The sequence below is a fragment of the Hippoglossus stenolepis genome, chromosome 16, assembly GCF_022539355.2.
Source record: "Hippoglossus stenolepis isolate QCI-W04-F060 chromosome 16, HSTE1.2, whole genome shotgun sequence".
Lineage (NCBI taxonomy): Eukaryota > Metazoa > Chordata > Actinopteri > Pleuronectiformes > Pleuronectidae > Hippoglossus > Hippoglossus stenolepis.
This window is the reverse complement of record NC_061498.1, coordinates 13501923-13527120: the sequence shown is the minus strand read 5'-3', so window position 1 is coordinate 13527120 and position 25198 is coordinate 13501923. Positions and strand designations below refer to the sequence as shown.

Sequence of the window (25198 nt, the reverse complement as noted above, 5' to 3'; positions counted from 1 at the left end):
TGTCAGGAACATTTACATTTTAGTTTGTGTTCTCCCTTTAACAACAAACCTGTACTGATATTTTCTAAATGGGTTGTAATGTACCTCAAAACATGAGCCACATTTTACCTTTTGGTCTACCTGGAGGATCACACTATTAGTAAGTGATGATATAACTACAAGCTAATGACTCCCTTCCGAATCAGAATCAGCTATAGATGTATAAGTAACAGTCCTGATGTAGAACACTAACGTGTCAAACTATCCACAACATTTTCACACCTTCTTAAAAAGTATACCCTAACTCTTAAAAAGGTATCACTCTTATGATTAGCAGAGCACCTGTCGGTTTTCTTATCTTGTAACATAATGCATAATTGTGACCTCTGTTAGGATGATAGATTTGTGCAAGGGTTCATCCAATTTCCAGACTTCCATTTTTTTTGCTTTCATATTTTTTGTTCCAATCAAATGCCTTTAATACGTTTTGGCATTAAATCTCCTCAGCTGCTTGTTCTGTTTAAACAAAATATGTCCATGGTTTGCCTCCAGAATCGTTTGGCCTTTCTTCATACAAGTGTCACAACAAGAAGCTATCCAGGGATTTTTCTTGTTTTTGAAAAAGAGGATATTACCAGATCATCAATATCCTTTTTGGCACATGACACAGACACAGAACTTCCAGCATGTCTCTGGATGAAGCTGCAAGCGATTTACCGTTTTTTCCATGTTGACAAAAAAAACCTGTGATCTACTTTAGTCTAGGATTCACCACTGTTTATTTAGTTCTAATCAAGTAAATAAACAAAGGCGGTTTAAAACCATTGTCATTGTGACAAATATTCAGCATTGAATAATTGATTTTACCATTAAAAACATTATACTTTTACCAAAACATTTTCCACTGCTAGGTACAAAGCTAGGGTAGACATTTACAAGATTGTTGCATCTGAGAGAAACCATGCTGATTAAAATGATTAAAATTGAATACAGATATTTATAAATGTAATCTATATAATGACATTAGATTGCACATCAGACGGATAACATAGTAAATGTGAATCTAAGTAATAATGTTTTTGCCTTAAGTCCATAGTTTCTGACTCCATCTTGTGGCACTTTTGTGTCAATACAAGTAACCCTATTCAGATTGGGTGTGTTCCACAGAATGGTAAAACTTTTGGTACAGTCTAACTTCAAGGAATCTTTTTTACTATTGGAAACAGGAATATGCATAATCTGAGAAGTTTATCACACATTTTTAATATCTATATCTAATTTTTTTTTGGTTTATATTTAGCTAAAGTCCTTGTTAGGTTGCATTTTAACAAGCTACTTCATTTGTTTTTTATGTGTGTCAATAATTAATACCCTGAAACCTCGGATGAATAGGCCTTCATATTGGATAACTTTGAGACTGCCACCACAAATTATTTTCCTCATCTATATATAGAAGAATTACCTTCTTTAATAATCAATTGACTGCTCAGTGTAGCTATGGAATTTCAGAAAACAGTGAAAAATGCCAATCACTATTCCCTGAAGCCCAATTTAACATGCACTAATCGTGTTTACTTTTTCTGACCTACAGTCTAAAACCCATTGGAAACGGTCATGGGAATATGGAAGAAATTAATTTTCACATTTGAATACCAGCAAATGTTTGGCATTTCTTTTTGCTTTAATTATTGAAAGATGGCCAACAATTAATCATTAATCATAATTATCGGCCTCGTTTAATCAAGTAGGCTCTTTTCCTCAACTATGGACTTGTTGTTTTTTTAATTTCCAGGGGATTTAATGTAACCGGCTTTTTTATTCCTTTTAATTTAATTTTCATTTATCATATTATTATTATTAAAACTATTTGTACACATTATATATCATATATATCATGTATACCATATATTGTTGTCAAATGTATACCTCAATAAAAAACAAACAAACAATTAAATAAATAAATTGCCACTTCCTCCTTTCTTTCTCCAGGAAGTGTTACAAACGTTACAAATAGGCGCTTACAGGAAGTACTGAGGATTCTGCCTCAAAATAAAAGCACAACAGCCACCTACCCAAAGAAATTGAGATAACATCACTTAGACTCCGAGCAGCAGTAACAATATGTTGATGTCTTTTATCATTTCATTTTATACGATACGTGCGTAATTATGGGATCAATATTGTTATTTTGAAATTCAACCGGAAGCCCTTCTCGTAGCCAGCTAGACTGGGATCTGATTAATCGCCATCGGCCGACGCCTTCCCTCAGAACTGGAAGCTCGGTGAGTACAAAACAAACATAAAACATAAAATGAAGTCGTTGAACCGTTGAATCTGACTCCAGACTTTCCTACTTTATCTCGACACAACTAGTTCCTTCTTTTAAATCTTTGACTCGTGAACGAGGAAGCAGAAACACCTCGGGCGACGTTTTGCGTGGAATGGCGATGAAAGTGTCGAGAGGGGGAAGTTAAGACTTCAGTTCTCTGACAGTACAGTCAAGAAGAAGTAAACACACGACTGGAGAAAGCAGCTTTATTTGTGCGATTGTTGCGAATAAAATCGTCAGCAGTGGGGGGGGTCTGAGAGTCCGGCTGCTGTTACTGTAAATCTGGATAAGTCTGGATGTACAGGTCACCATTACAAAACTGCACGTACGCCTCTTGAAGCCAGATGTCTCTGATTAAAACAACTGTTGTGCTCCTGCTTGTAGTTTCCTCAGTGGTGATGTTTCGTGCTTTTGTTCTGACAAAGAGTTCCTTGTGATAGGATCTAGTTACATTAACCTTGAGGACAAAGTATCAGGCGTATCATAATCTGAAATAAACACAAAAGCTGCATGTCAGTGGAGTCCTAAAGTGTGCAAACAACCAGGATGCACATTTAATACACAAGAAAAATGAGTGGAAAAGTTGTAATTCATTACAAATTCAAGTTTAAGTTACTAACTGGACCCAGGCGTTCCCACAAGAGCAGTTATTATGTTCACGTCTGCTTCATGTCACGTTATTATCAGTTATTAACTCCTTAATTAAGCCATTATAAGCTCACGTCAGATGTAATTGTTTACAACAGGTATATTGTTGAAAGCCAGTTCTGCTGCTTCTTTGCATTGCACATACAGCACATACCAGACCTGTGTTGGCCCAGAGTCAAACTCCTGGTCTGCATTTGCAGCTAAGCAGCTCTGGCCTGGGTCCATTCTTCATAGAGAAACATGTGGTGTCCTGTTAGTGCAGACGTCTTATTCCCTTTTCAGCTGCAAAAAGTGTACGTATGCTCTTATGTGTGTGTGTGTGTGTGTGGAAAATGAAGGTGGCAATGCATGTTTTTAAGAATTTTACAAATTATGTGTGGTTAATTTGGGGCGGCATCGGCAACCTTATTTTCATTATTCCATTATCATATTGGTTTCTGGATTCATTATGTCACCCTTTTGTCTATTTACTGTCAAAAAGCAATAAAAGACAAAAGGAATCCCAGAGTTTCGGGTTGTCACACCTTCCCGATTAATGCATAGACTGTAAATAAAGATGAACTGCGTATCTCTACTTCCTCCCTCTACTGGGATATGAAAGCTGCCATCTTGCACATTCGGAGCCAGAGTCTGCGCAGTAGTGATTGAAGGAAGGTGCTGCTGTAATGAGGTCAATCGTGATGTTTCATCGTTTTTTTATAGCATCAAGTAACAAATTAAAACCAATCTTGTCAGAAGCATGTGCTCCTGAACATGCATCAGTGTGATAAGAACCAACTAAACTGACAGCAACCATCTTTAAGAAAAATTATTTAATATTTTAGTTTTTGCTCATGCCCCACCCACTAACATGGAGGAGGTGAGATTTAAGTCCTTTATTGCAGCCAGCCACTAGGGGGCTATGGAGACGCTTTGGTTTCACTTCCGTGAGCTCTCATGTCGTCTATCTTTATATACAGTCTATGGTTTTATTTTATATTTGACCGACAGTTCAAACAAACAACGTTTTACATTACATCTGTGGGAATGGATGATAAAAGATATGCATCCACACGGAGTCATGTTATTTATTATTTACCACAGTGAAACCTGTTTGTTCAACCTGTCATTTAGACTTTATCTGTAAAGCACTTTTAATACAAACACATGTAATGCTTTACAGAATAAAAGCAATAAAAACAGTATCCGCACCCCTCCACCCACCTCAATACATGCAGAGAGCAAAACAGTATTAACCGGAAATGAGGAAACACCAGCGTAAATCTCATATTTGAAATGAGGAAACACCAAAAGCTGGCATGCAAATGAAGATAAAATAACAAAATGCTTAAAGAGAAGTGAAAAGGAGAAAAGACCATTGTAGTAAACAGTGACGAGGAAAAGGGAAGTTAATGCAAACAGACCGTTATGACTGAATAGCACAAATGGCACTTGAAGCTGTACATGCGAAGTGTGCATTTTTCCAAAACGCACTAGACGTGTCTCGTGTGGTGCATATTAGAACATTTCCTTGAGAAGCAGCCGGTGTTTTGCTCAAGGAATGCTCGGCTTTTGTGTGTCAACTTCAGATTCAGTCCCTTTTCACTTCTCTTACTAAAGGCTTTGGAATTTTATTAATCTGTGTGGGTGTACAGCAGGAGTTGGCTCATTATGGCCACCGACTGCATGTGGCAGTAAACTCAGGACTTCTCAGGAAAACTAGATCATTATTCATTAATCCTGATTGTATTTCTCAATGTTATTGGGTGTTTACTCTCAGTTGCCAGGTAATTATTAGCTGTGCTGATGTAAACCAATGCAACAGCCCTGTCATAACTTTCATCCCTTATCTCTGTGAAGCTTGTGGTGTTTGGTTTTTGTTGTCACTGTCAGAGTGGTGTTGGTTCATCTTGATTTCACATTTGAAGGCGGTAGTTGGTGGTCATGTTCTATTGGTTTGTACTCGACTGACAGAAAACAAATTACTAGTTTTATTATTTTATTATCCGTCTGTCATACTTTTACTGGTTACAGTTTCTCAAGGGATTAATCCTTCTCTGTATTTTATCACTAAACTGTAAACGTAGCATTTGTTGGTTTGGGCTGTTGGTCGGTAAAAATTTGCAATTTGTAGACATTATCTTGGCCTTAATGAATGTATCTGTTGACATTTTATAGACCAAACTTGGACTACAACTAACTTTTTAAGTTATTGAATCTAACCTGTATTTTCCAACTTAATCAATTGTTGTCAGCAAACGGCAAAAAAAAAAAAATACATCACAATTTTCCAGTATCTTTGGTAATTGACCAATAGTCCAAAACACAAAGATATTTAATTTACTGTCATAGCAGAAAACCAGAAAATACAAATTTCAGAGGCTTAAACCTAAAAAAACACTTCAATGTGCCATGAAAATCATCCTAGATGAATCAATCAATTTATGAAGAGATGTTTTCAGGTGTTGAGAAAAATATGAATTGTGAATAAGATGATTTATCACTATTTTGCAATGCTGCTGCATTGTGATCAGCCATGGTGACTGCTGCTAATATCTACTTCTCATGTTGATTCAAAATCGCTGCTGCTGGAAATATGAAACATGACACGATCAAGACTTTTTTTTCCTTCAAAGTTATGTCAACTTTTAGAATCAGTCTGTGCCTAATAAGAGAAGCATTATCAAATCCTAACCGGCTGTGACATTGTCTGCAGTGCAACATTGACATTGTTGCTATGACAATAAACATTTTGCTTATCACAAAGGAAGCAGTGAGCAACTTGTCTTTATCTTTCTCGGTCATGGCTTACAGCAGAGCCTGTCGTGAGGCATTCAGAGGTTCCTGTTCTGTAGCAGTTTCAGGTTTTGCTGCAGAAAATCAAAGCAAGTGAGACTGTTTCACAAAGCTTCAAACACTTTCACCAAAGTCTCATGTTGGCAAATCTTCCATGAGAAGAACGTCATAACATCAGATATCAAATTTTTTTGGACATGTAAGTGGGTAGTTAGCAGTTTCATGGAAACTCTGTATTGTTGTTGTTAGTTTTATTGACATGACATAGTGGTTGCTGTGCATTTGTCTGACATGTGAGTAGCCACACGCTCTTTAGCATGTCAGAGCCATAGAGTGTACGAAAACAAGGACAACTTAACAGCTCCCCAAAAGTGAAGCCAAAGTGTTTTGATCGCCACCTGGTGGCTGGCTGCAGTATAGGTCCTTAATGGGACACTGACCAAACTAAAAAGTTCACATCAAATATATTTGCTCAAAAATGGTTTCTGTCCTTCTAGGTAGTTGTTATCACACTGATGTATGTACTGTACTAAAGTGTTAAGTTTGGTTTGAATTAGTTATTTGAGGCTATAAAAACCGGGTGAAATGTCATGATTGACAGTTGAGACTGATTCACTACTGGTTGAGCGTATGTTTTAACTACTGCCGACTCCGGCTCCAAATGGCAGCGTTTATATGTGGGATATTTGAGCTTTTCTAGATAGTATGAGGAAGTGGAGTGACATAGTCCATCTTTATAAACAGTCTATGGTCAGAACCTATAGAAGGTCACCAAAATCCTAATGTTTTATTCAGTGTTGTGGGGGTGTGCACAGGAAATCCCTACTTGCTGTCTTTAGTAAGAATATACACAGAATAATGTGAAAATCATGTAGGAGTTTTGGTTTAATAAGAGCTTTTTAATCAATAATCCACTTTAAATTTGACTCTGAGGCGATGCTGTAATGATCATGTCCATCGGTTCTTCTAAACGTAAAAACATTAACATTATCTTAATGGGCGTGGGCCGCAGAAAGCTGACATTCAGGTTTTTTCACTTTGCTCAGTTCACAGCCATCATCAAAAACAACCACCACATGCTATCCTTTTAATCTATTCTGAGGGAAGAGCTAGTGAGCCTGCCCTGGTGGAGGGAGCAGAGGGAGGGGGGGAATATGGGGAAGTGGAGATCCATTTCCCATAAGTCATTGTCAGCCGGCTCCTCCCCCTTGTGTTGGCTGTCAGCCAGCATCAGACAGCACAGAGAGCGGAGTTACAGGGACAGAGCCAAACTGTTGCTGGGAATCACACCATGAACGACGACGAAGACAAACAGAGCACCTAGTTTTGCTCATGTAGATGACAGGTTACTCAGAGAGAGAGGAGAGAGGATCGCGGCTCAGACTGGCATCGGGCGGTACGTCCACAGGCAGCTTGGCCACACACACACACACGTATCCACAGAGCTGTTTTTATGTTTATTGCACAGGATCTTCTCTATTTCCTTTCCACGTAAATTCACTGGGGTGTGGTGTCAAACCGTGCTTTCACAGAAACCAATGCAGCGTCTTCAGAAGGAAGTTGAAATTGCTGGGCTCTAGATAATCTTGCAGTGCATGATGAGGTCGGCACACAAGTTAATGATTTTTTACGAAACTTAAACAGATTTAGATGAAATTTGACAACAGTGTGATGTTAGAACAAGGGTCATTTGCTTAAGGAGCCAAGCGATTGTTTTATGGAAGATGTCAGGATTCATCCTCGTATGACCTCTGTAAAGAACATTTTTATTTAAATGTGCAGAAAGACTCTGCGTGTTGATAACGTGCTGCACATGTCGTCCCAGCTCTCAGTTTGTGCCTTTCACACAGCATTTAATGCTTTACAGCAGTGTTAAGATGAAATCAGTGTGTCTGAGTGTGTTGATTTCACACTGAGTCTTTGTTGATTATAACCTCAAAGCCAAAGGGAGGTAATAATGCAGATCTCTATTGGAAATTCAGTGCGGCCGTGGCTAACATGCAGCCTTTTACTTCTTCCTTCTGAAAGAGAGTACGCGCCTTCAACATTTGGGCTGCAACTGTCAAAACAAGGCCAGGGTTTGAGTTTCCTGTCTCATATGCTCGCTGCAACACTTTCAAAGTTTCAGTTCATTTCAGTTCGATGATCAAGTGATCATCATGCTCCTGCACTGACAGGGTCCAGCTGAATGTATTCATTTTTAAACAAGCTGTAAACCAGCAGATTTATATGTACTCAGCAGCCAGAGTACAAGACCTGTCATTGTTGCATATTTCTGTTCTTCCCAGAAGAGTAAAGATCTTGTGTGTTGAGCCTTGTGGTGCCTCTTTGAAATAAAAAAAGACACACTAAGAACTAAATTAAGAATCCAATAAAAGCAAGAAGACAAATTCCATTTAGTGGAGCTTTTAACTTGAAAATAACCTAAATATTTATATTTAGTTGTCACTCAGTGTCTCTCTTTTAGGCTCTACTATACTACTAACAGGAAGAAGTCCTTTATGTTTCATTATGTGGAAACAGTTTTTACAAACCTTACATCATTTATAAAGGTCACTCACTATTGCGAACAGGCAGAGAAAATGTGATACAGACACATAAATGCAAAAATCAATTGGAAGTGCGCTTTCTGGAGCAGAAAAATGCACTTTCTTTTCATTACAAATGGAAAAATATCACAAACTCGAGTCTGCAGTGATTAGTTGATCAATCGATTCAATAATGATTTAGATCAAATAAAATAACAAAGATGTTGGTTTCAGCTTTTCTGGTAATTTTCTTGTCGTTATATGATAACAAACTCAGGCATTTGTCTCATTAAACACAATATATCTTCAGTTAAAGGGCCCATATTGTGTAAAATACATTTTCTGGGCTTTTACTATCCGTAATTACTTGAAGGGGGTCAGTAGGGACCCTCAAAGTTTGAAAACAGTCACTACGCGGACTTTTTCGCTCAGTCCATTCTAAGAAATATGTTATCGAAACATCTCGTTTCGTGCTTCCTCCCCCATATCATGTCATTCGGGGTCGCACTCGTCTCTCAGCCCCACCCAGCCGGTACCAGTCCAGCCTCCGAACCCACCACCCCCACTCCCCACCACCACCCCTCCACACCAAACTCGACACTAAGCAGACATGTTGCTGAGCTAGCAACTTGTTAGCTACCACAGGCTAACCACAACAAACAACACTGAAGAAACACTTCAGCGTGGAGGGATGCAAGGAAGAGAATGTGTCCGTGCACATTCCTGCTTAGAACGTTACGTTACTCCGTTGTGAAACTCCGTACTGTAAGTTGGGACGTTACTCCTACTTTGGCCGACTGTCCTCCTAAAACTTAACAGACTGTAAATATGTGGCTGGTCTTCTATAGCTGTATCCAAACATAGCGTGACTTTCAGCTGTGTTTACCAGAGAGATCGTCAATGCGCCAGAATGAGACCGGTGATAGGCCTGGTTGGCCTATCTACAAATATATTTGATCAGTTCATTCTCATAGAGACAGTATATTTGTGTTAAAGGAAAAAATGACACCACAGTTTCAGAAAAGTACCACTCAAAGGTTCTACGGATATACGATCAGTTATTATAGTAATTATTTATTGTTTGACATCAATATGTCCGTTAATAATCTAAAAAAAACTTTAATTGTGGAGAAAGCCCTAACTCATAAGTTGCGTTTGATATCTTCACTTTCCAGATCCAGCAGATGAAATGGCGGTGAGGCAGAGGATTTTCAACTCAACGGCGCCGTTCTCCGGGTCACCCCAAGCCGAGCTGAAGGGGTCTTACCCATCATGCTCAGCTGCTGACCAGGAGACAGAGGAGGAGGACGAGGAGGGGAAGGACAGCAAAATGGACTTCCCACATCTTAGCCCTTTACTAAATAAACTCTTAATGCATGGAACTGCAGAGCAAGTGGGCGAAATGCCATTGAAGACCTCAACCTTCATTGCCCAGGCTGAATGTAAATATTTATGTTTATTTAATTAATATAACACATCAAATAACTGTGCCTGGACAGGATTTAACATCAGCTCTCTGCTCTCCTCAGGTGAAACCCAGGACTCCCAGGAGTTTATCCCATCTTGCTTTGAACGCTTTGTTCCCTCCCCCTGCTTCTTCAGGTATGACGTTACCTTGACAACAATGCCACTTATTCATTAAGTCATTAGTCAATGCCGCGTGTAGGATTCATATTTTTCCTTTTTTGTTTGCATCAGTCTTTCCTCAGAGCACAACAATGTGGCATGCCCAACAACAGCCTCCGTCCAAGAGCCAGGCAGCTCCTCAGAACAATTCAAATCCAGGAAAAAGACCAGGAAGAGACAGAAGCGTAAGGTGAAGAAAAGAGAGTCGGAGAAGAACAAGAAGCAGCAACGCAGACAGCGAACGCATTCTGGAGTCCCCGAACAGGAGAGTGGAAGTTCTCTGGTCCAGATTCGGGTGAGAACTTTGGTTGCTCTTCACATCTTGTTGAGAAAACTCTTGTATTATTAAAAGAACCTATAGTACTTTCGTTGTTTCCTTGTGAATCATCTTCAAGGATTAATGGAAATATTTTTGGCAGTCTGAGGCTCGACCTGTAGACATGCCCATACAAACATTAGCTTACCTGTGAGGTTGATCACTGAACAAATTCACATGAGAATGTAAAGAGCATGTAGTATCATGGTTTTTGTTTGTCTCCTGTAGGAGGAGTCGTCTCTTGGAGGGAGAAGCAGCCTCTGTGCTTCCTGCTGCAGCAGCGTTGAAAGGTCAGAGGAGCAGGACAGAGGGCCTCTTCTCTACAGCCGACAGATTTACAACACAGGCAACTCCGGCTGCTCTCCTCTGAACTGGAGGCACCAGGTGTGCGGCTCCCTCTCCAGTCTCCGTTCCTTCAGGCAGGACAGTGACTCTGACTCCCTCAGCAGCTTGGGAGACTGCTCGCTGGCCCTCGCTGGCCTCAGGGGCAGCGTCAGTCAGGGGGACCCATGCTACGCTGGGCCCTTTTTCAAAGCTGTGGAGAGGGATGCGAGAGAAGAAGAAGACGAGTTCTCTGCAGCCGATTCCATCAGCAACGAGGGAATAATCTTTTATAATGATGTACGTTGTGCTTTACTTCAGTTTACATCCTGTTTTCTGTCTGTTAAAAATGAAGCTCAACAAAACTGATCTGTTTTTCCTCTTCCCCTGATAGAAAATTCAGCCTGTTGACTCCGAGTACAAGGAGGGGAGGGAGTTTGTCCTCACACATTTTATCAAGGAAGGCTCCTACGGTGAAGTTCACAGTGCTCGAGACGTCAACACAGGCTTCGGATTTGCTGTGAAAAAGGTAAAACAGAGCATACTCTTCTTTTGATCTTTTCCTATCTTCTGTGAGTGATTAATCGTTTGTTCCATTGGTTTCTCGCAGATCACCTTGAAGAGGTTCAGCAGTGAGGAGGTGGGTGCGTGGAGTGCCCTCAGATCTCCTCGTGTGGTGGAGCTCTTCGGAGTGATCAGGGAGGGGACGAATGTTGTCCTCTTCATGGACCACAAATCTGGTAAACATCTCTTGCCTTTTACTGGACATGACACATTCTGACTTACCGCTGCTCCTCAGATAGAGGATGAAAATATTAGAATCAGATGTGATGAATTAATAATTTGTATTAATAAAAGACAAAACATGTAATTGAAATTAATTTTTGTAACGACATGGAGGTTTTTTGTCTGATTAACAAACAAAGGTTATTGTGGAGTCCTCACTGTAAATGCCCGACCTCCCACTGTCACAACTCTTGCCCTGGGTACTGAGAGTAACAGCTGCTCAGCAGATCGAAGTGTACGACCAGGGGTATAAGGGATGAGGAGGACTGCTAAGTAAAGTGGTGCAAGGCCATTCAATGACTTAAAAACTAGGTATAGGATTTTAAAATCAATTTTAAAAACCACAGACTGTTCTTGTAAGAACCCTAACTGCTGTGTTTTGAATATAGAAAAAGTTAAGCGTAAAAGCATGTGCACCAGGTGCAGCGTGAGGAGCCCAAGTGTCGAGAAATACGAATGAGATTGATGTCAAGGAAGTGGGTGGTTCTGGGAGGCTTGAAATGTTGAGCCAAATCACACCAAACGTCTGTAATGGGAGATTCCTGCTAGATAAACAACCTCATACTTTTTTTCCCCTTTGTCATCAAACTCAGTCTCTGGCTGAAACTCTTCTCCATGGGTCATGATAGCAGGAGGAAGAGTTGAATCGGATGCTGTGTATTGGGAAATATTAACAACACCTCGTCTTTGTCTTGCTCTGACCTTATCTGTGGCTCCAGGCTCTCTGGGCCAGCTGATCGCAGAGCGTGGACGGCTGCCAGAGGATTTAAGCCTCCACTACCACTCACAAGTCTTAACAGCGCTGGAGTACTTGGTGAAGAAAAAAGTGGTGCACCTCGACATTAAAGGTATGTTGTAGAAAATGGATATTTCTCTTTCCCCAAGTGTACAAATGTTCAAGTATCATCTGAAAAACATAAATAGCGATGCCATAATGAAACTAGAATGGCACTCAGTAGAGCGCTTACCTCCGCCAAGGCCCAACAGTCCCCTTAAATTGAATTAAGCTGCATCAAGCTTAACACATTCACCAGTTCCCTAAATGTGCCAGATGTTTTTTCTTCCATCAAGATCCATGAAGTATTACCCTGGAAATCAGTGGAATGTTGAAAAATCCTGGACCTTATCTGCATCCACAGCCAAATTTGAATGGGTTGCCTCACTTTCCACATCCACGTGTGGAAATCTGTTCACTTGTTTTTGTGTTATCCTGCTTACAAACAAACAAACAGACAGAGGAGAAAACATAACCTCCTTGACTGGGAAATTATGATTAGATCTCTTGAAGGTTTATTTTAAACATCTACATTTTCCCTTAAAACGTGGGAAAACTAAATCTGTATCTCTTTATTGTCTCCATAATAACATCCCCATGTCCTTTTAGACATTACCACAAAAGTAACAACAGTGATTAAACAAAAAAACTGATATCCTAACATTAACATTTTCCATCTTAGTTGTAACACAAACACAAACTGGCAAAACAAAGTTCTTGCGGTTCCCAGTAAAAGATGAAAACACGCAGAGAGAGTAAGTCAGATGTCTTATTAGTTCTCATCAAGAGGATTTTGTGTCTTTATGCAGCTGTTGTGTGGAACACAAGTGTCCCACAGTCTAGATTTGATCTTCGGCACCTGTGTTGTGAAACCAGACAACCACAGAGAGAGAGAAAAAAACGGCGAGCTGGGAATTTCCCACAGTGTGACTCACTGCTGCTCTTTAGAAACGGCGCATGTGCACAGAATCAGGAGAGCAAGAAAGAAAAAAAAAGGAGAAACGAAACAGGGGAGGTGGGGGCGTGAGACAAGGCGCCGGAAGAAGTTAGAAAGAGAGAACGACAGGAGAAAGAGGACAGGGGATGAAGATGAATACTTGAAATGAAAAAAAGAAAGAAACAGAAACCAAAAAGGGAACTCTGTAAGAGGATAAACAGAGAAAAGCTGGAGGGGAAGGTTAAAAAACATGATGGTGCTGTCGCAGCTCAGGCGCCCCCTGGTGTCTGTAAGGCCACAGGAAAAACAAGGCAGTGACGCCAAATGGCTTTTATCTGCTGCCTGTTTATTAGTCTCCACATTCATTCCACATTAGAGTTTTCTCCAGCAGCTGTACTCCAGTGACTTCATATTTCCCTTCCACTTCGCTCCTTTGTCTGTGGGCTGTTTTATGTTTGCGCAGCTGCCCTGTTTCTAATTATGTCGCCCGCGCTGTCAACTGCACAAGTTATGGAAAAAGTGCCACTGCAAGCGCTGAGCAGTGTCGAGATTAGTCCAGTCATTTCAAGTCGGTTTATTTAAAGAGCACATTTGAAAACAACCTGCGTGCTCAAAGCAGATTAATGCAGTGGATCATTGTCTCCCCACAGCTGACAACGTGCTGCTGTCGGACGATGGTACCGAGACCTTCCTGTGCGACTTCGGACACGCGGAGAGACTCGACAGTCAGGGACAGAGCCTCTGTGGGTCGAATGGTAAATCCCGTGGAACTTCAGCGATTCAGTCAAGCAGATGTGTAATTTATCCACTTCCGCGTCTTAATCCACTGTTTTCCCCAATGTAATTCAATGCAGATCTGAAGGGCACCGAGACCCACATGGCCCCTGAGATTGTTAAAGGGGAACCCCGCGGAGCCAAAGCAGATGTGTGGAGCAGCTGCTGTATGTTACTGCACATGCTCAACGGGTGTCAACCCTGGACAAGATACTACACCTGTAGACTGTACCTGAAGGTATCTTTCACAGCGACACGCAGCTGCTTCATCCCAGGTGTCCGGTGTTCTCGTCACACTATTCGCATCAGACCCTTGACCCTGGCCCCTTTTTTTCTGACGGTTACAGATTGCTAATGAGCCACCGCCTCTGAGAGAGATCCCACCCAACTGTAGCCCTCTCACGGCTGACGTTCTGAAGGCGGGACTCCAGAAGGATCCAGTAAAGAGGTCGTCATCCTTTGACCTGAGAGTTAAAACTGACAGAGCTCTGAAAGAAGGTAATGACACTTGTACTCCAATGGTGCATAATCCTAGAGTAAAGGTTTGGTTGCAGAAGGAGAACAGAGCAAATAATATCATATATTTAAATCAATTGAGGAAACAATGATTTGGGATTAAATAAATTTAACCTGTGCATTCTATGCTAATGGCATGAAAGCCTTGGTATTGTAACCATACCTGTTCTTATCAAGTCACTTAGCAAGTGACGAATAATCCTACAGTAAAGGTTTGGTTTCAGAAGGACAACAAAGAGAAAACAATACATTCTGAATAAATTGGTTTCTGTGCTTTCTATAATAATGATGTCCTTGAACACATCAGTTAGTTAGTGAGTTAATGTGATGTGTTTTTGTGACTGCAGTTGGAGGACTCACCAGCCCAGTGAAGGGACCCTACACCGAGCCCCAGTACATCGCCAACAAACCCCCTGACTGCCTGCCACTCGTTAGTAGAAATGTTGACCATGACGAGGTGGAGGAACATCGAGAGTCTGTCCAGAACTTAATCACAACAGGGGGGAAGAGGAAGGAACTTGATGATGAGGAAGAAGAGGAGGCTGATGAAGATGAGTTAAAGCCAGGCTTGCAATGCTCGCCCCGAACACTGATCTACGAGCCGAACCACAAGAGGAGCAGCAAGTTAACCACAGTGTCTGAACTGGAGCTTCGTAAACTGGAGCGAGGTGAGGTTCCTTTCAGTTTTCTGCGTCTCTTGCCCACTAGTCTTGTGTTTATTTGAAACTCTGCTCATGGTTTTTCTGGGTTTTTTCTTCAGATTTCTACCTGAGCAGTCTGTCCCAGCCTCAGTCTGCTGAGATGCAGGTGCAGCTCTTGTCTTGTCTCAGCAGTGACGCTTATTCAAACTGGGAACCATGGGACAAAAAGGTAACGCAACCAACATATAGTGAACAGTTTGCAGAAGATACTTGTTGGAGTGAGACTGATTATCTGAGTTGTCATTGTCTTGCTACACAGAAAAACTAAATTCTGTTTAAATGAACGTATAAGTACTCTAAAATTTGGGGCCATGTTAACAAAGAGCTTCTTAAGTGTTCATCCATTTGGTGAAAGTATTAACACAGACTGAAATTTTGGCTTGTGCTCCTCTTTTTTTTTTTACGTATCCCAGGACTCTGGCCGCTGGTCCCTGAGCCCGGGAGACGACTTCAGCTCCGGTGTCTTCTCCTACAACAGTCAGCCAGATGTGCAGGTCTTCAGTTTGGATTTGCTGGGTAACACCCACCTACCACCACCCTGTTGCTTTGAAGGTGAGATGATAAAACATGAGCAATTCTCTTGTTTTTATTTGTAAAATGTGATATCATTGTCCCCTTACATCATTTGTCTATCTGCTTTTTGAATGGCTCAGGGGTGGACGTCTGCATTAGAGACTTCAACTGGAGAAGCATCCGGATCAGAGAGACACGCCGGGTGAAGGTGGGCCACATCGCCACAGGAATTAGTGATCAGGTGAGGACTAAGAACATAACCCTCTATATGTTGGTCCGTTTCAGTGTTTGTCAAGTGCAAAGTTACACGTGTTTGAATCCTTGTTTCTCTGTTTTAGATCTCTGAGAGAGTTTTCACTCTGGAGACGCAGGAGGGACAGCAGGTCGCTCACGACGAGGAGGTGCAGGAGTCCGGTCTGGAGCTCTGCTGCGTTCCTGCTCCAGACTTCAGCGCCACCTGGACGTGGAGGATCAGAGACGGAGTGCTGGAGTGTAGATAACTCCCTCCTCCCATCGGCCACAGTGTCATCATATCTGTCGTCATATCGCCTTGTGTTGAATTACTTTTAACATGTGCCTTTTGTTTGTCTTATGGTACGAGGACCAAATGTCCGTGTGAAAAAAAATCTGCCTGAACTGCCTCATGTTTTGAAGCCATAATGTTAGTCGTAGCTTTTTGTCTTTTCCGTATCGAAGCGCTGGAGTACTGTACTGTGATGTTTACATGTTGCTTGTTTCTATAACACAATTACGTGGAGTCAATAAACAGTACATTGACCTATGATACATTATTGATCTCACTCATTCATGTGAAATGTCCTGTTGTATTCTAATGACTATACCTGGGATTCATTTGGTTAAACTAAATAACCATTCCTCAGCATTACATTAAAATTATTTTAGTCTCTTTAAACTGTGTGAAAAGTAGTCACCTATTTGTCAGGTTTACTTTGTTTGGTCCCCATTGTTGAGACGTTGGGCTGGATCTACCCCAGAAAATGATTTGATCAGTATTCACTACCCCACGGGTTGAATCTGGTCGGCCACATTGGCTATTTCTTCTACCACATTTATCGAGCCAAACCGTCTACAAGTGCAGAACTAGATCTAATGAGCTGTTCCTGTGCAATTTCTCAGAAAACATTCAACCTCACCCTATCTCCGTGCTCCACAAATACTTTCCTCCCATGCTACCTATAGGCCAGAACATCTCACAAAATATCACAGAAGATGCAGTAATTAATATTCGAACTTCCCAGGATTAAACTTTTCATATCAGTAATGACCGATATTCTAAAATCCTTCCTCAAGTTAAGTTCATGATGTTTATGCCCCGACATCGTCAAAGTGTATAAATGTGCTTGATTTTTTTTTTGTGGTGCTGCTGTGAGCCTCTTGATCATCATCCACAGTAAGAGTTAAAAGATTTATTTTCAGTATTGTAACATACAAAGTCACTGCAAAAAGATTATCAGGGAGAACTAATTTCAGCTTTTACAAACGTGATAGAAAACCGTGAAAATTTGAGAATATCAAAATTGATTCCGGAGTAAAAAAAAAAAACACCAAGGCACTGACAAACAAGAAAAATGTATAAAAAGCCTGTTGCTATGTCGAGAAGATTGCAGATCTAAGAACTCAGATAACAATACAGTACTCTGAATATGTATAAAGTGAGGTAAGTATCTGTGAGCGATCCAGTGCTTTCTGTGGCTGCAGTGCAACGTCTTCCATTGAGTTCAGGAAACATCAGTTCATGAGGCATGGAAATAGAATTTCATCTTACTGGGAGCCACATTGTCATCACAATGCTGGTTGAAATGCCCTTAGACAATAGGTAACACACGGTAGGAATTGGGATTCAATTGTCACAATAGTAAAATCCCTTTTGTTGTGGTACTTTTCTTATTCACTAAAATGAGGCTAAGCTGTGCCTTCACTGGTAGAAAGGGGGAAAATGACTCAAGGTTGTTTCAACCCAATTGTTGCCTCCTCCAAGGAGGTTATGTTTTCACTCCTGTCTGCAGGATTATGCAAAAACTATTGAACAGGTTTCCACTAAACTAAAAGGGTGAGACATTGGCAAAGAAAGAACCCATTACATTTTAGCAAGGATCCAGACAAAGGGATCCAGGATTTTTCACCCATATCTGAGGAAAATTCATGGATCTTGAGGGGGGGAAAAAAAAATCAAGCATATTTGGGATTATATTACATATTTTGCAATTTGGTGTGGCTATATATAATTAACAATTAGCAATGGGGGAGGTATCTGATGGTTGTTTGCAAAAATATCTCTTTGTCTTGATTGGAATGCGACCGCCCTCTTAACACTTTCATTGCCAGCAGATCACTACGGATTTACACCAGTAAACACTCACAAATACATGAGAAGATTGGCAGGATTCAGAAGCTACAGACACTATGATGAATGAGATGGATGGAGAGAGCTGGAAGATCAGAAAAAGCAAGTTGAACGGAACAAAAATAAAACTATGAAAATAATGGAGAAAGGAAAATCCTTTGATTATTGAGAAAATTTCAGACCATATAACTGTTCGGTCAGGAAACAGAATGCAGTGACTTTTTTTCTCTGTACCAAATAAAAAATAAATTACTTAAAATTGCATTCCCTGTTTAAGTCTGACAAACTCTCCACCCACCACATTTTGTGCATGTGATTATGCCAAGCTCACTTCCTCAGTGGCATAGGAATCATGGCTAAGAGACTGCTTTAAGTCAAACTCCAAATCCTTAGACATGAAAGGGTGGCAGAGATGGTTATCCTTGTCCAACAGGTTCTTCCTGTTCAGCTCTGCCATCATTTCTTTCTGTGGTCATTCCAATGTTCTTTCGTGTGTTTTTGTTCCTGTCCACATTTCCTACAGTCGTAGTCCCTCCTGTCTTTCTCCCGTCTGCTCTCCATATACACCTCACATCTTTCGAAGGACTAGAGCAGTGGCGAGAACACCAGCCAAGAAAACTCCCACCGTCTGCCATGTAGGAGTGCCAAAGTAGGAACCAATACCATCCTGAAAAAAGAAAAAAATATTAACAACCATGAATATTAATAAATGTCTCATGAGGAATCAAGAGCAATAGATCAAATACCAATCCATGATGTGTTGGAGCTGCTTACCCAGCCACCTTGCTCCCTGATCCAGTTGATCACATTTTCACGGAGGTAATCCATGGTCCAGCAGATGATGGTTTTAATGATATCTGGAACTTGGTTCACAACAGCCTGACACAGGTGTGAAGGGAAAGGGCTTTGTTATTCAATCATGTTTTCATAAAACAGATGTGTCTCAATTTATTTTGTTTTCATAAATAAAGTGAGACACAACTCAGCTACTGCACTTACTTTCATGACAAGTCGACAGGCAAAGTAGAAGAGTGCGACCACCCTGCCCCAGTTGAATTTTCCATCCGAAAAGATCTCGATGGCAACTTTCAGAAATATTTCTTTAGTGGGACTGAGTGCGGAGTTGTTTATCATACTAGAAAAAAGACAACATTAATCCATTAGGACAGGTTAATTATGCAGTTGTAAATGGTAAAACATTGCAATTCATAATATGTTGTTCCTGAACAGATGCACAGACAGGGAGCCTACTTGTTGAGCTCTACATTTCCGTCCAGCTCGTCTCCGATCTGCTGCAGACACTGGGCGAGCTTCTTGTGGTTGGGGTCACACAGCTCTCCTCCACCCAGCTGTGCCCTGGTCACTGAAGTATTGCCGTCTCGCTGCCTCTGAACCCGCTTGAAGATGAAACTAGATAAGGGGAAGACAGATACACACGCATATGTATGATTTGACTATTTGCTCTGGTTAGTAAATAGAAGGTAGGATGTGCAGGATACACTTACTCCTTGAGCAAAACAGTTCCCACTTCCAGCAACTGATCTTTGGCAATTCCTGGGAAAAGGAAAGGTCAATGTTAAGTCATACAACCACAGTTATATGACTGCATACTAAAAAGCAATAGAGAGAAATTAATTTATAGTTATAGTATAAACCTGTTGAGATGTGTCATCGCAACAGTGGGCGCAAACTCCAACAGTGATATGGAACACAACAGTTACAAAAAAAAAAAACCCAACAGGAAATCAAATTAAGGAGAGAAAGAACAAAAGTTACAACTTTAGCCTTGACATAATCAAAAGAGGAAAAAGGATAAATCACTAACTAAATACAGAATAAAGGAAATACAAGAAATCATGGAACAGTAACGTTTTGAAACATTTTAAATGAGCTAAATGATAACGGGTATTTAAAGCTTGAAACGTGTAAACTTTTTTTAACCAACTTCCTTAGATACAAAGGGGACAATACAGAGTCTGATCAGAGCTTCTTAGAGACTTATTTGATGTTTAAGGAACAAACGTCTTGACAATGAGGGAACTTATTGTTAATGCATTTGAAAACAGTAGTTTTGGAGGCATTCTGATAAACAGTCAGTTATGGGAAAAGTCTCTTTCTAACATCATATGTCAAACTGGAGCGATACAAAAACATCCAACACCAAATGTTACTTTCTTGCAAGACATGATCAATGTGGGAAATTAGAGAACAACTGCATGTTAATGATCCGTGTGGTTTGTGAGTTCACTTAGTGATCAGCCAAGTAACAAAAATAATTATAAATATAAAAAAATCTTGGTATTTTTGTTCACCATTTAACAGTGCATTCATATATAGCGCTACTTTGTGTATGTATGCAAGATAACTGTATGTAAACATGCGCAGCACATACCCACAGTGCTGCTTCTTGGCTAAATGAATTAGCTTCAGTTAATTTGCCGAAGTTAGACTGAACCGTGGCCATGATGTTCGCGATGTGCCGAGCCCGAGACATTTCCTGAGTAGACGAGAAGCCTGTTGATGTCTGTGTTTCACTTTCCTTCAAACATATCTGCTAACTCACTGCTGTGGCTAATCAAGCTAACGCGGCGTTGTCGTGTTAGCTAACATCGAGCGAACCTGAGTTCAGCTGATGTTGGCGCTAGCATGCAAACAAGCTACAAACGCAGAACACGAGTTACTCGATCGGCCGCCACATTGTCTCCGTGCAGCGAACTACCGGCGACGCTGTCACAGTCACTTTAATGTCAAAACGGTGTCGATGTTAGCTCGTACCTGGATCGTCTCCTCCTGGATGAGATGCCATCTTGTCGTCTGTTTAGATCTGAGATCGCAGCTCGCCCCTCTACTTCCGTGCAGTCACGTGACAGCGTTTTATTTTGTTTGCGAGAGCCGCAGGTGAAGATCTACAAGTCTTCACCGAGGCTGATGGGACTGTCGTGTTGTCCGCAGCGCTGCATCCACAACAAGGGCGGGGAAGTTCCCTGTCGCCGGTGTTTTGTAGATCTGCTCAGTGTAGTCGAGGGAGTTCGGAGACTTACAAATAAAAGACAAATAATTTAAAATACATTTTTTATCTAATTTAAATCTGACGTGGACCAGTTAAATAAGTTTGTGGAACAATTTTTAGAAATTTCTGGATCATTTTTATATCCTCGTCGTTTGACGTCACTTCCCGTGCCTCGTGGTCTTCCGCCCGTCGCGCGCATGCAAAGGCCTCTTTACAACTCGGCAGGCAAAGATGGCGGATGCACAAGTAGGTCCGGGAAAACGGCGTGGTGGCTTTCAAACGAAACAAACACGTTTTAATCATGTTAAAACTCCGGTTATATTAAGTATGTGTATTTAAGGGGTCCTTATACACAACCCTCTGTAATTTGTAACCACATTTAAGCTTCAATAACCGATATTTGTTGTTGCCGAGCTGCATACCCGCGTGTACCGTTGAGCTAGCTTGGGGTGTTAGCTGTGTTAGCCTAGCCCGCTCCTGTTAACCCTTCCAGTTGACTCCAGCTTTGTGTATTTTATACTGTTGGTAGCAACGACTACAGCTTTATTGTTAACGTGTCGTTTACCTGACAATGTGTCAAATCGGCAAATTTAATCCTTCGTAGGAGGAAGTGAGTTTTTAATTAGTTAGCGAGCCAGGGCGATGGTTTGTGAAACGAGCCGCTCAGTGCATAAGGAGCTGGGGAATACGAGTTGAGGTGTCCTTGGTGTTTCTGGATCTGACTAATCTTGATTTTTGTTTCTCCACAGACCGAGAGGGCTTATCAGAAGCAGCCCACCATCTTCCAGAACAAGAAGCGGGTTCTGGTCGCAGATGGTGGCAAGGAGGCCAAGGAGAAGCTCCCTCGCTACCACAAGAGCGTCGGACTGGGCTTCAAAACCCCAAGAGAGGTACCGCATCGTTGTCCAGAAACTTCCTCATAGCATTAAACTGCAGTTAAGTTGTTTAATGTTTGCTGCAAGTGATGTTTTCTCACGATGGTCTTCCAAGCCCTCTGGGTGCTGACGACATCGCCTTTTGGCAAAACTGATGCACTTAGTTAAGACTATTTTTTACTTCTTTAAATATTCCGAGTCAGAATTCTAATACTATCTTTGCTTTTGCTTTCTTTAGGCTATTGATGGCACTTACATTGACAAGAAATGCCCCTTCACTGGAAATGTCTCCATCCGTGGTCGTATCCTCTCTGGTCAGTTTAATACTTAATCACAATCTTCAACACTGTCATGTTGGTCCTGGCCTGGGTTGCTGAACTAGTGTCACTGAGTCCATGCATTTGCTGGGATGAAAACACAAAAGTGGAAATTTTGTGATTTTTGATCAGTGAAGCAATCCAAGCCAGAACCAGCTGGCTAACTTAATATAAACTGTAAATTATAGGTATTTGTATATCACTGTCCTACAAATGATGTTTTCTCACGATGGTCTTCCAAGCCCTCTGGGTTGTGACGATATCGCCTAATGGCAACACTGATGTCTAGTGACAGTATATTGAAGCGAAAGGTTCAGTGTGTAAGATTTAAGTGAACGGGATCTATTGGCAGAAATTTAATATAAAATAAACCATAAAGTGATGTTTTCACTAGTGTCATCTAAATTGTACAAATTGTTTTTTTCCTTAACTCTAGAATGGGCCCTTTTATATTTAAATATTATATCATTACATCAGGAGTAGGTCTTCCCTACGGAGGCCGCCATGTTTTTTTTACAGAAGCCCAGACTGGACAAATTAAACACCTTTTGAGTTTTATGACAACCTACCACAGCTTCTCTTCATGTTTGGAAGGGTGAGGTGAGGGGTTTTCAGCTGCAACATGCAACTTCACCACTAGATGTCAGTAAATATTACACACTGAACCTTTAAGAATAGAGGAATGAGTTTCTCACATCCTACTTCTGTTTGACCTATGTTTTGAGGGCAGCTATTAAACACAACTCTAATGCCTCTTTTTAAAGGTGTGGTGACCAAAATGAAGATGCAGAGGACCATCGTTATCAGACGAGACTACCTGCATTACATCCGCAAGTACAACCGATTTGAGAAGAGGCACAAGAACCTCTCTGTCCATCTGTCACCTTGCTTCAGGTACGGCACCTCTCACATGTGATTAGTTTACAGATCAGTTATGGAAAGCTCTGTGAAATGGTATAGTAATGATTTCCTGCAGCCACATTTTTATCTGACTTAATTTGGTAATAACTTTATCCAAAGGTGTAAAATTTACTAACTTCTTGAAGAGCTGTATATATTTTTCCTGCAGCTCTCAAAAGTAAATATCACTGTAGTCAGTTCGTTCAATGATACAATTTTGCTGCAAATGATGTTTTCTCACGATGGTCTTCTAAGCTCACGCTCTGATGATACTTGCCTTTGGCAAACACTGATGCAGCTCAGCTAAATCTTATTCTGCTCGACTCTGGACAGATAAACCTCAACTGCCTATTAATGTCTGGATTGTGTTTCGTTTCTGCAGAGACGTTACAGTCGGAGACATCGTCACCGTCGGAGAGTGCCGACCACTCAGCAAGACCGTGAGATTCAACGTCCTCAAAGTGACCAAGGCTGCTGGAGCCAAGAAGCAGTTCCAGAAGTTTTAGGCGTGACTATGAACAGGAAAGCTGCTGTTGGCTAACTTGTCTCATTGTCAAATAAAGAACCTTGTTTAAATGGCCTGTCATTACTGTTTATTTGTTTTTTTAAATGTTCAACTAAATAATATATTTACATACTCTGACCTCCTGTTTTCTTATTCAGTGTTTGGCTGGTGCTTAAGAAACATGTGATGTTACAATGTAGACTTCCAGTTCATGTGTAGTAAGAATTATAAAGGGCCTCATCAATTTAATCCTTGACGATAAAGGAGCCTCTAAAATCTGCTCTTAGTTTGCAGTGAATGAAAACTTCTATTGTAGGGGGCACTTGTGGGATTTTATTTGAAATTCTGTTGCTTGAGTTTAGTACTACAGGGTGAGTGAACTTGCATGCGTTCTTAAAGTAGAAATGTTTAGTTTTTATATACTCATCAATTCACAGAAGAAACTTATCTGTCGATGGCTAAACAATATCCAAGAACAGCAGTGGATGTTTTAATTGTTTCTATACAACAGTTATTTGTGTATACTCAATGAACAGAGCCTGGTGATATTTACCACAGTGAAAATGAGCCTTTTTCACCCTGATAAATATATTGCATAATGTTTAATAGTTTACATAGTGAAGAAAAACAGACTATGCGTCTGTTCAATTTTCAGATAGTTACAAATAAACAGCTTCTTCACATTACATTTCATTTAGCTGATGCTTTTCTCCAAAGCGACTTACAATAAGTGCATTCAACCATGAGGGTACAAACCCAGAACAAGAATCAAGAGCCAAACTACATATATTTATCCCAGTGTAATAAGGTTTTGCCAATTTGGGTACAAATCAGATAAACAGAAAATATATTTGCTATGATGAAAGTAAAAACAGAAAAACTAGAGGAAGTACCTGGTTGAAAATATGTGCAATTCACAAGTCATTAAAAACTGCTCATTCACTTCAGTGTGATAAACATTTGACATTTTAAAAAGAATATATATAGAAATACAGAGGTGGAGTGTGGGAGTATAATGGAGGAACCAGGTGCACATACATGAGACACTGACAGAGTATTTGATTTCCTCTATAGGACATACATTGTATTTAGATATATATTAGATAGCGTGCACCAATGTCACAGTTCACTGTTTAAGTTTGAAATTCAATTTGTCAAAGTGTGTGGTGGTAAACCTTGATATTTAATTAAGATTTTAAAAAGGAATCAACATTTTTGCACAGTGCAGCGCCTCCTAATGGTTCATACGTTTTTAACATGTTATTGACCAATGTGGCCAGCAGAGGGCAACAGATAACTATTTTATATTGATATACAACCCAACAGATCATTGTTGAATTCGTAGAGGAGCCACTTTGTTCATTTTCAGTTTTTGTAGTATAATAGTATAGAAGCCATTTAACCAAAATCTGAAAATTACACGATTTCACAAAAATAATTAAGCTTCTAATGAACTTACTAATTCAAGTTTTGATTCAGAGTTGACCAGAAAATGTAGCCAAATGATTGAATGTGAAGGTGTTTTCTGTGAGATGAATTGAATTCCAGCATGAGTGAAATAAAGATACACAAGCAGGCTTTTGGCTAATCCATGATGTGTGTGCACCCCCTGGATGTAACGGTATTATCTGCAGTTATATATATACTGTTGACCCTCAAAGGATTTGCATTATCCAAAGACAATGGACGAATCATCTTCATT

At 40.6% G+C, this 25198-nt stretch overlaps 3 protein-coding genes and 3 non-coding genes across 7 annotated transcripts; 5 read left to right on the top strand and 1 right to left on the bottom strand.

Annotated features, from left to right (window-relative positions):
• Positions 1-2129: 2129 nt before the first annotated feature.
• On the top strand, positions 2130-16308 carry map3k14a (mitogen-activated protein kinase kinase kinase 14a). Of its 2 annotated transcripts, none has more exons than XM_035180148.2 (16): positions 2130-2261; positions 9435-9701; positions 9789-9861; positions 9958-10180; positions 10430-10822; positions 10917-11051; positions 11133-11262; positions 12028-12156; positions 13671-13775; positions 13875-14032; positions 14142-14292; positions 14658-14978; positions 15071-15180; positions 15425-15563; positions 15665-15765; positions 15863-16308. In XM_035180148.2, the coding sequence occupies exons 2-16, from the start codon at positions 9449-9451 to the stop codon at positions 16022-16024; spliced, it is 2583 nt and encodes an 860-aa protein (XP_035036039.2). In that variant the 5' UTR covers positions 2130-2261; positions 9435-9448; the 3' UTR covers positions 16025-16308. The 2 variants fall into 2 exon arrangements, with proteins under 2 accessions (XP_035036039.2, XP_035036038.2); XM_035180147.2 differs by lacking the exon at positions 2130-2261 and adding an exon at positions 6855-7127.
• A 628-nt stretch (positions 16309-16936) lies between these two features.
• LOC118123058 (apoptosis regulator BAX) lies at positions 16937-20873 on the bottom strand. The gene is made up of 6 exons (XM_035180150.2): positions 20665-20873; positions 19395-19443; positions 19141-19299; positions 18889-19024; positions 18664-18768; positions 16937-18556 (listed from the first exon to the last, which is right to left on the bottom strand). Exons 1-6 carry the CDS (start codon positions 20693-20695, stop codon positions 18458-18460), a joined length of 579 nt encoding a protein of 192 aa, XP_035036041.1. The 5' UTR covers positions 20696-20873; the 3' UTR covers positions 16937-18457.
• Positions 20874-21002: 129 nt separating this feature from the next.
• On the top strand, positions 21003-23567 carry rps11 (ribosomal protein S11). Its single transcript, XM_035180152.2, has 5 exons — positions 21003-21145; positions 21649-21789; positions 22013-22088; positions 22856-22985; positions 23374-23567. The coding sequence occupies exons 1-5, from the start codon at positions 21131-21133 to the stop codon at positions 23495-23497; spliced, it is 486 nt and encodes a 161-aa protein (XP_035036043.1). The 5' UTR covers positions 21003-21130; the 3' UTR covers positions 23498-23567.
• LOC118124109 lies at positions 21856-21938 on the top strand. The gene has a single exon (XR_004698670.1). It is a non-coding gene; the product is annotated as a small nucleolar RNA SNORD35 (small nucleolar RNA).
• LOC118124110 lies at positions 22300-22382 on the top strand. Its single transcript, XR_004698671.1, has one exon. It is a non-coding gene; the product is annotated as a small nucleolar RNA SNORD35 (small nucleolar RNA).
• On the top strand, positions 23213-23293 carry LOC118124111. Its single transcript, XR_004698672.1, has one exon. It is a non-coding gene; the product is annotated as a small nucleolar RNA SNORD35 (small nucleolar RNA).
• Positions 23568-25198: the final 1631 nt, after the last annotated feature.

Bases quoted from the DNA above. Each gene is read 5' to 3' on its own strand.
- map3k14a (XM_035180147.2), top strand. From the start codon at position 7,070: ATGACAGGTTACTCAGAGAGAGAGGAGAGAGGATCGCGGCTCAGACTG. The intron at 11,052-11,132 runs GTAAAACAGAGC...GGTTTCTCGCAG, and splicing joins TCGGATTTGCTGTGAAAAAG to ATCACCTTGAAGAGGTTCAG. The intron at 15,564-15,664 runs GTGAGATGATAA...TGAATGGCTCAG, and splicing joins ACCACCCTGTTGCTTTGAAG to GGGTGGACGTCTGCATTAGA.
- LOC118123058 (XM_035180150.2), bottom strand. From the start codon at position 20,695: ATGGCATCTCATCCAGGAGGAGACGATCCAG. The intron at 19,444-20,664 runs GTACGAGCTAAC...TCCTTTTCCCAG, and splicing joins TCCAGGAGGAGACGATCCAG to GAATTGCCAAAGATCAGTTG. The intron at 18,557-18,663 runs GTAAGCAGCTCC...TTCTTTTTTCAG, and splicing joins TCAGGGAGCAAGGTGGCTGG to GATGGTATTGGTTCCTACTT.
- rps11 (XM_035180152.2), top strand. The intron at 22,089-22,855 runs GTCAGTTTAATA...CTCTTTTTAAAG, and splicing joins CCGTGGTCGTATCCTCTCTG to GTGTGGTGACCAAAATGAAG. The intron at 22,986-23,373 runs GTACGGCACCTC...TCGTTTCTGCAG, and splicing joins CATCTGTCACCTTGCTTCAG to AGACGTTACAGTCGGAGACA.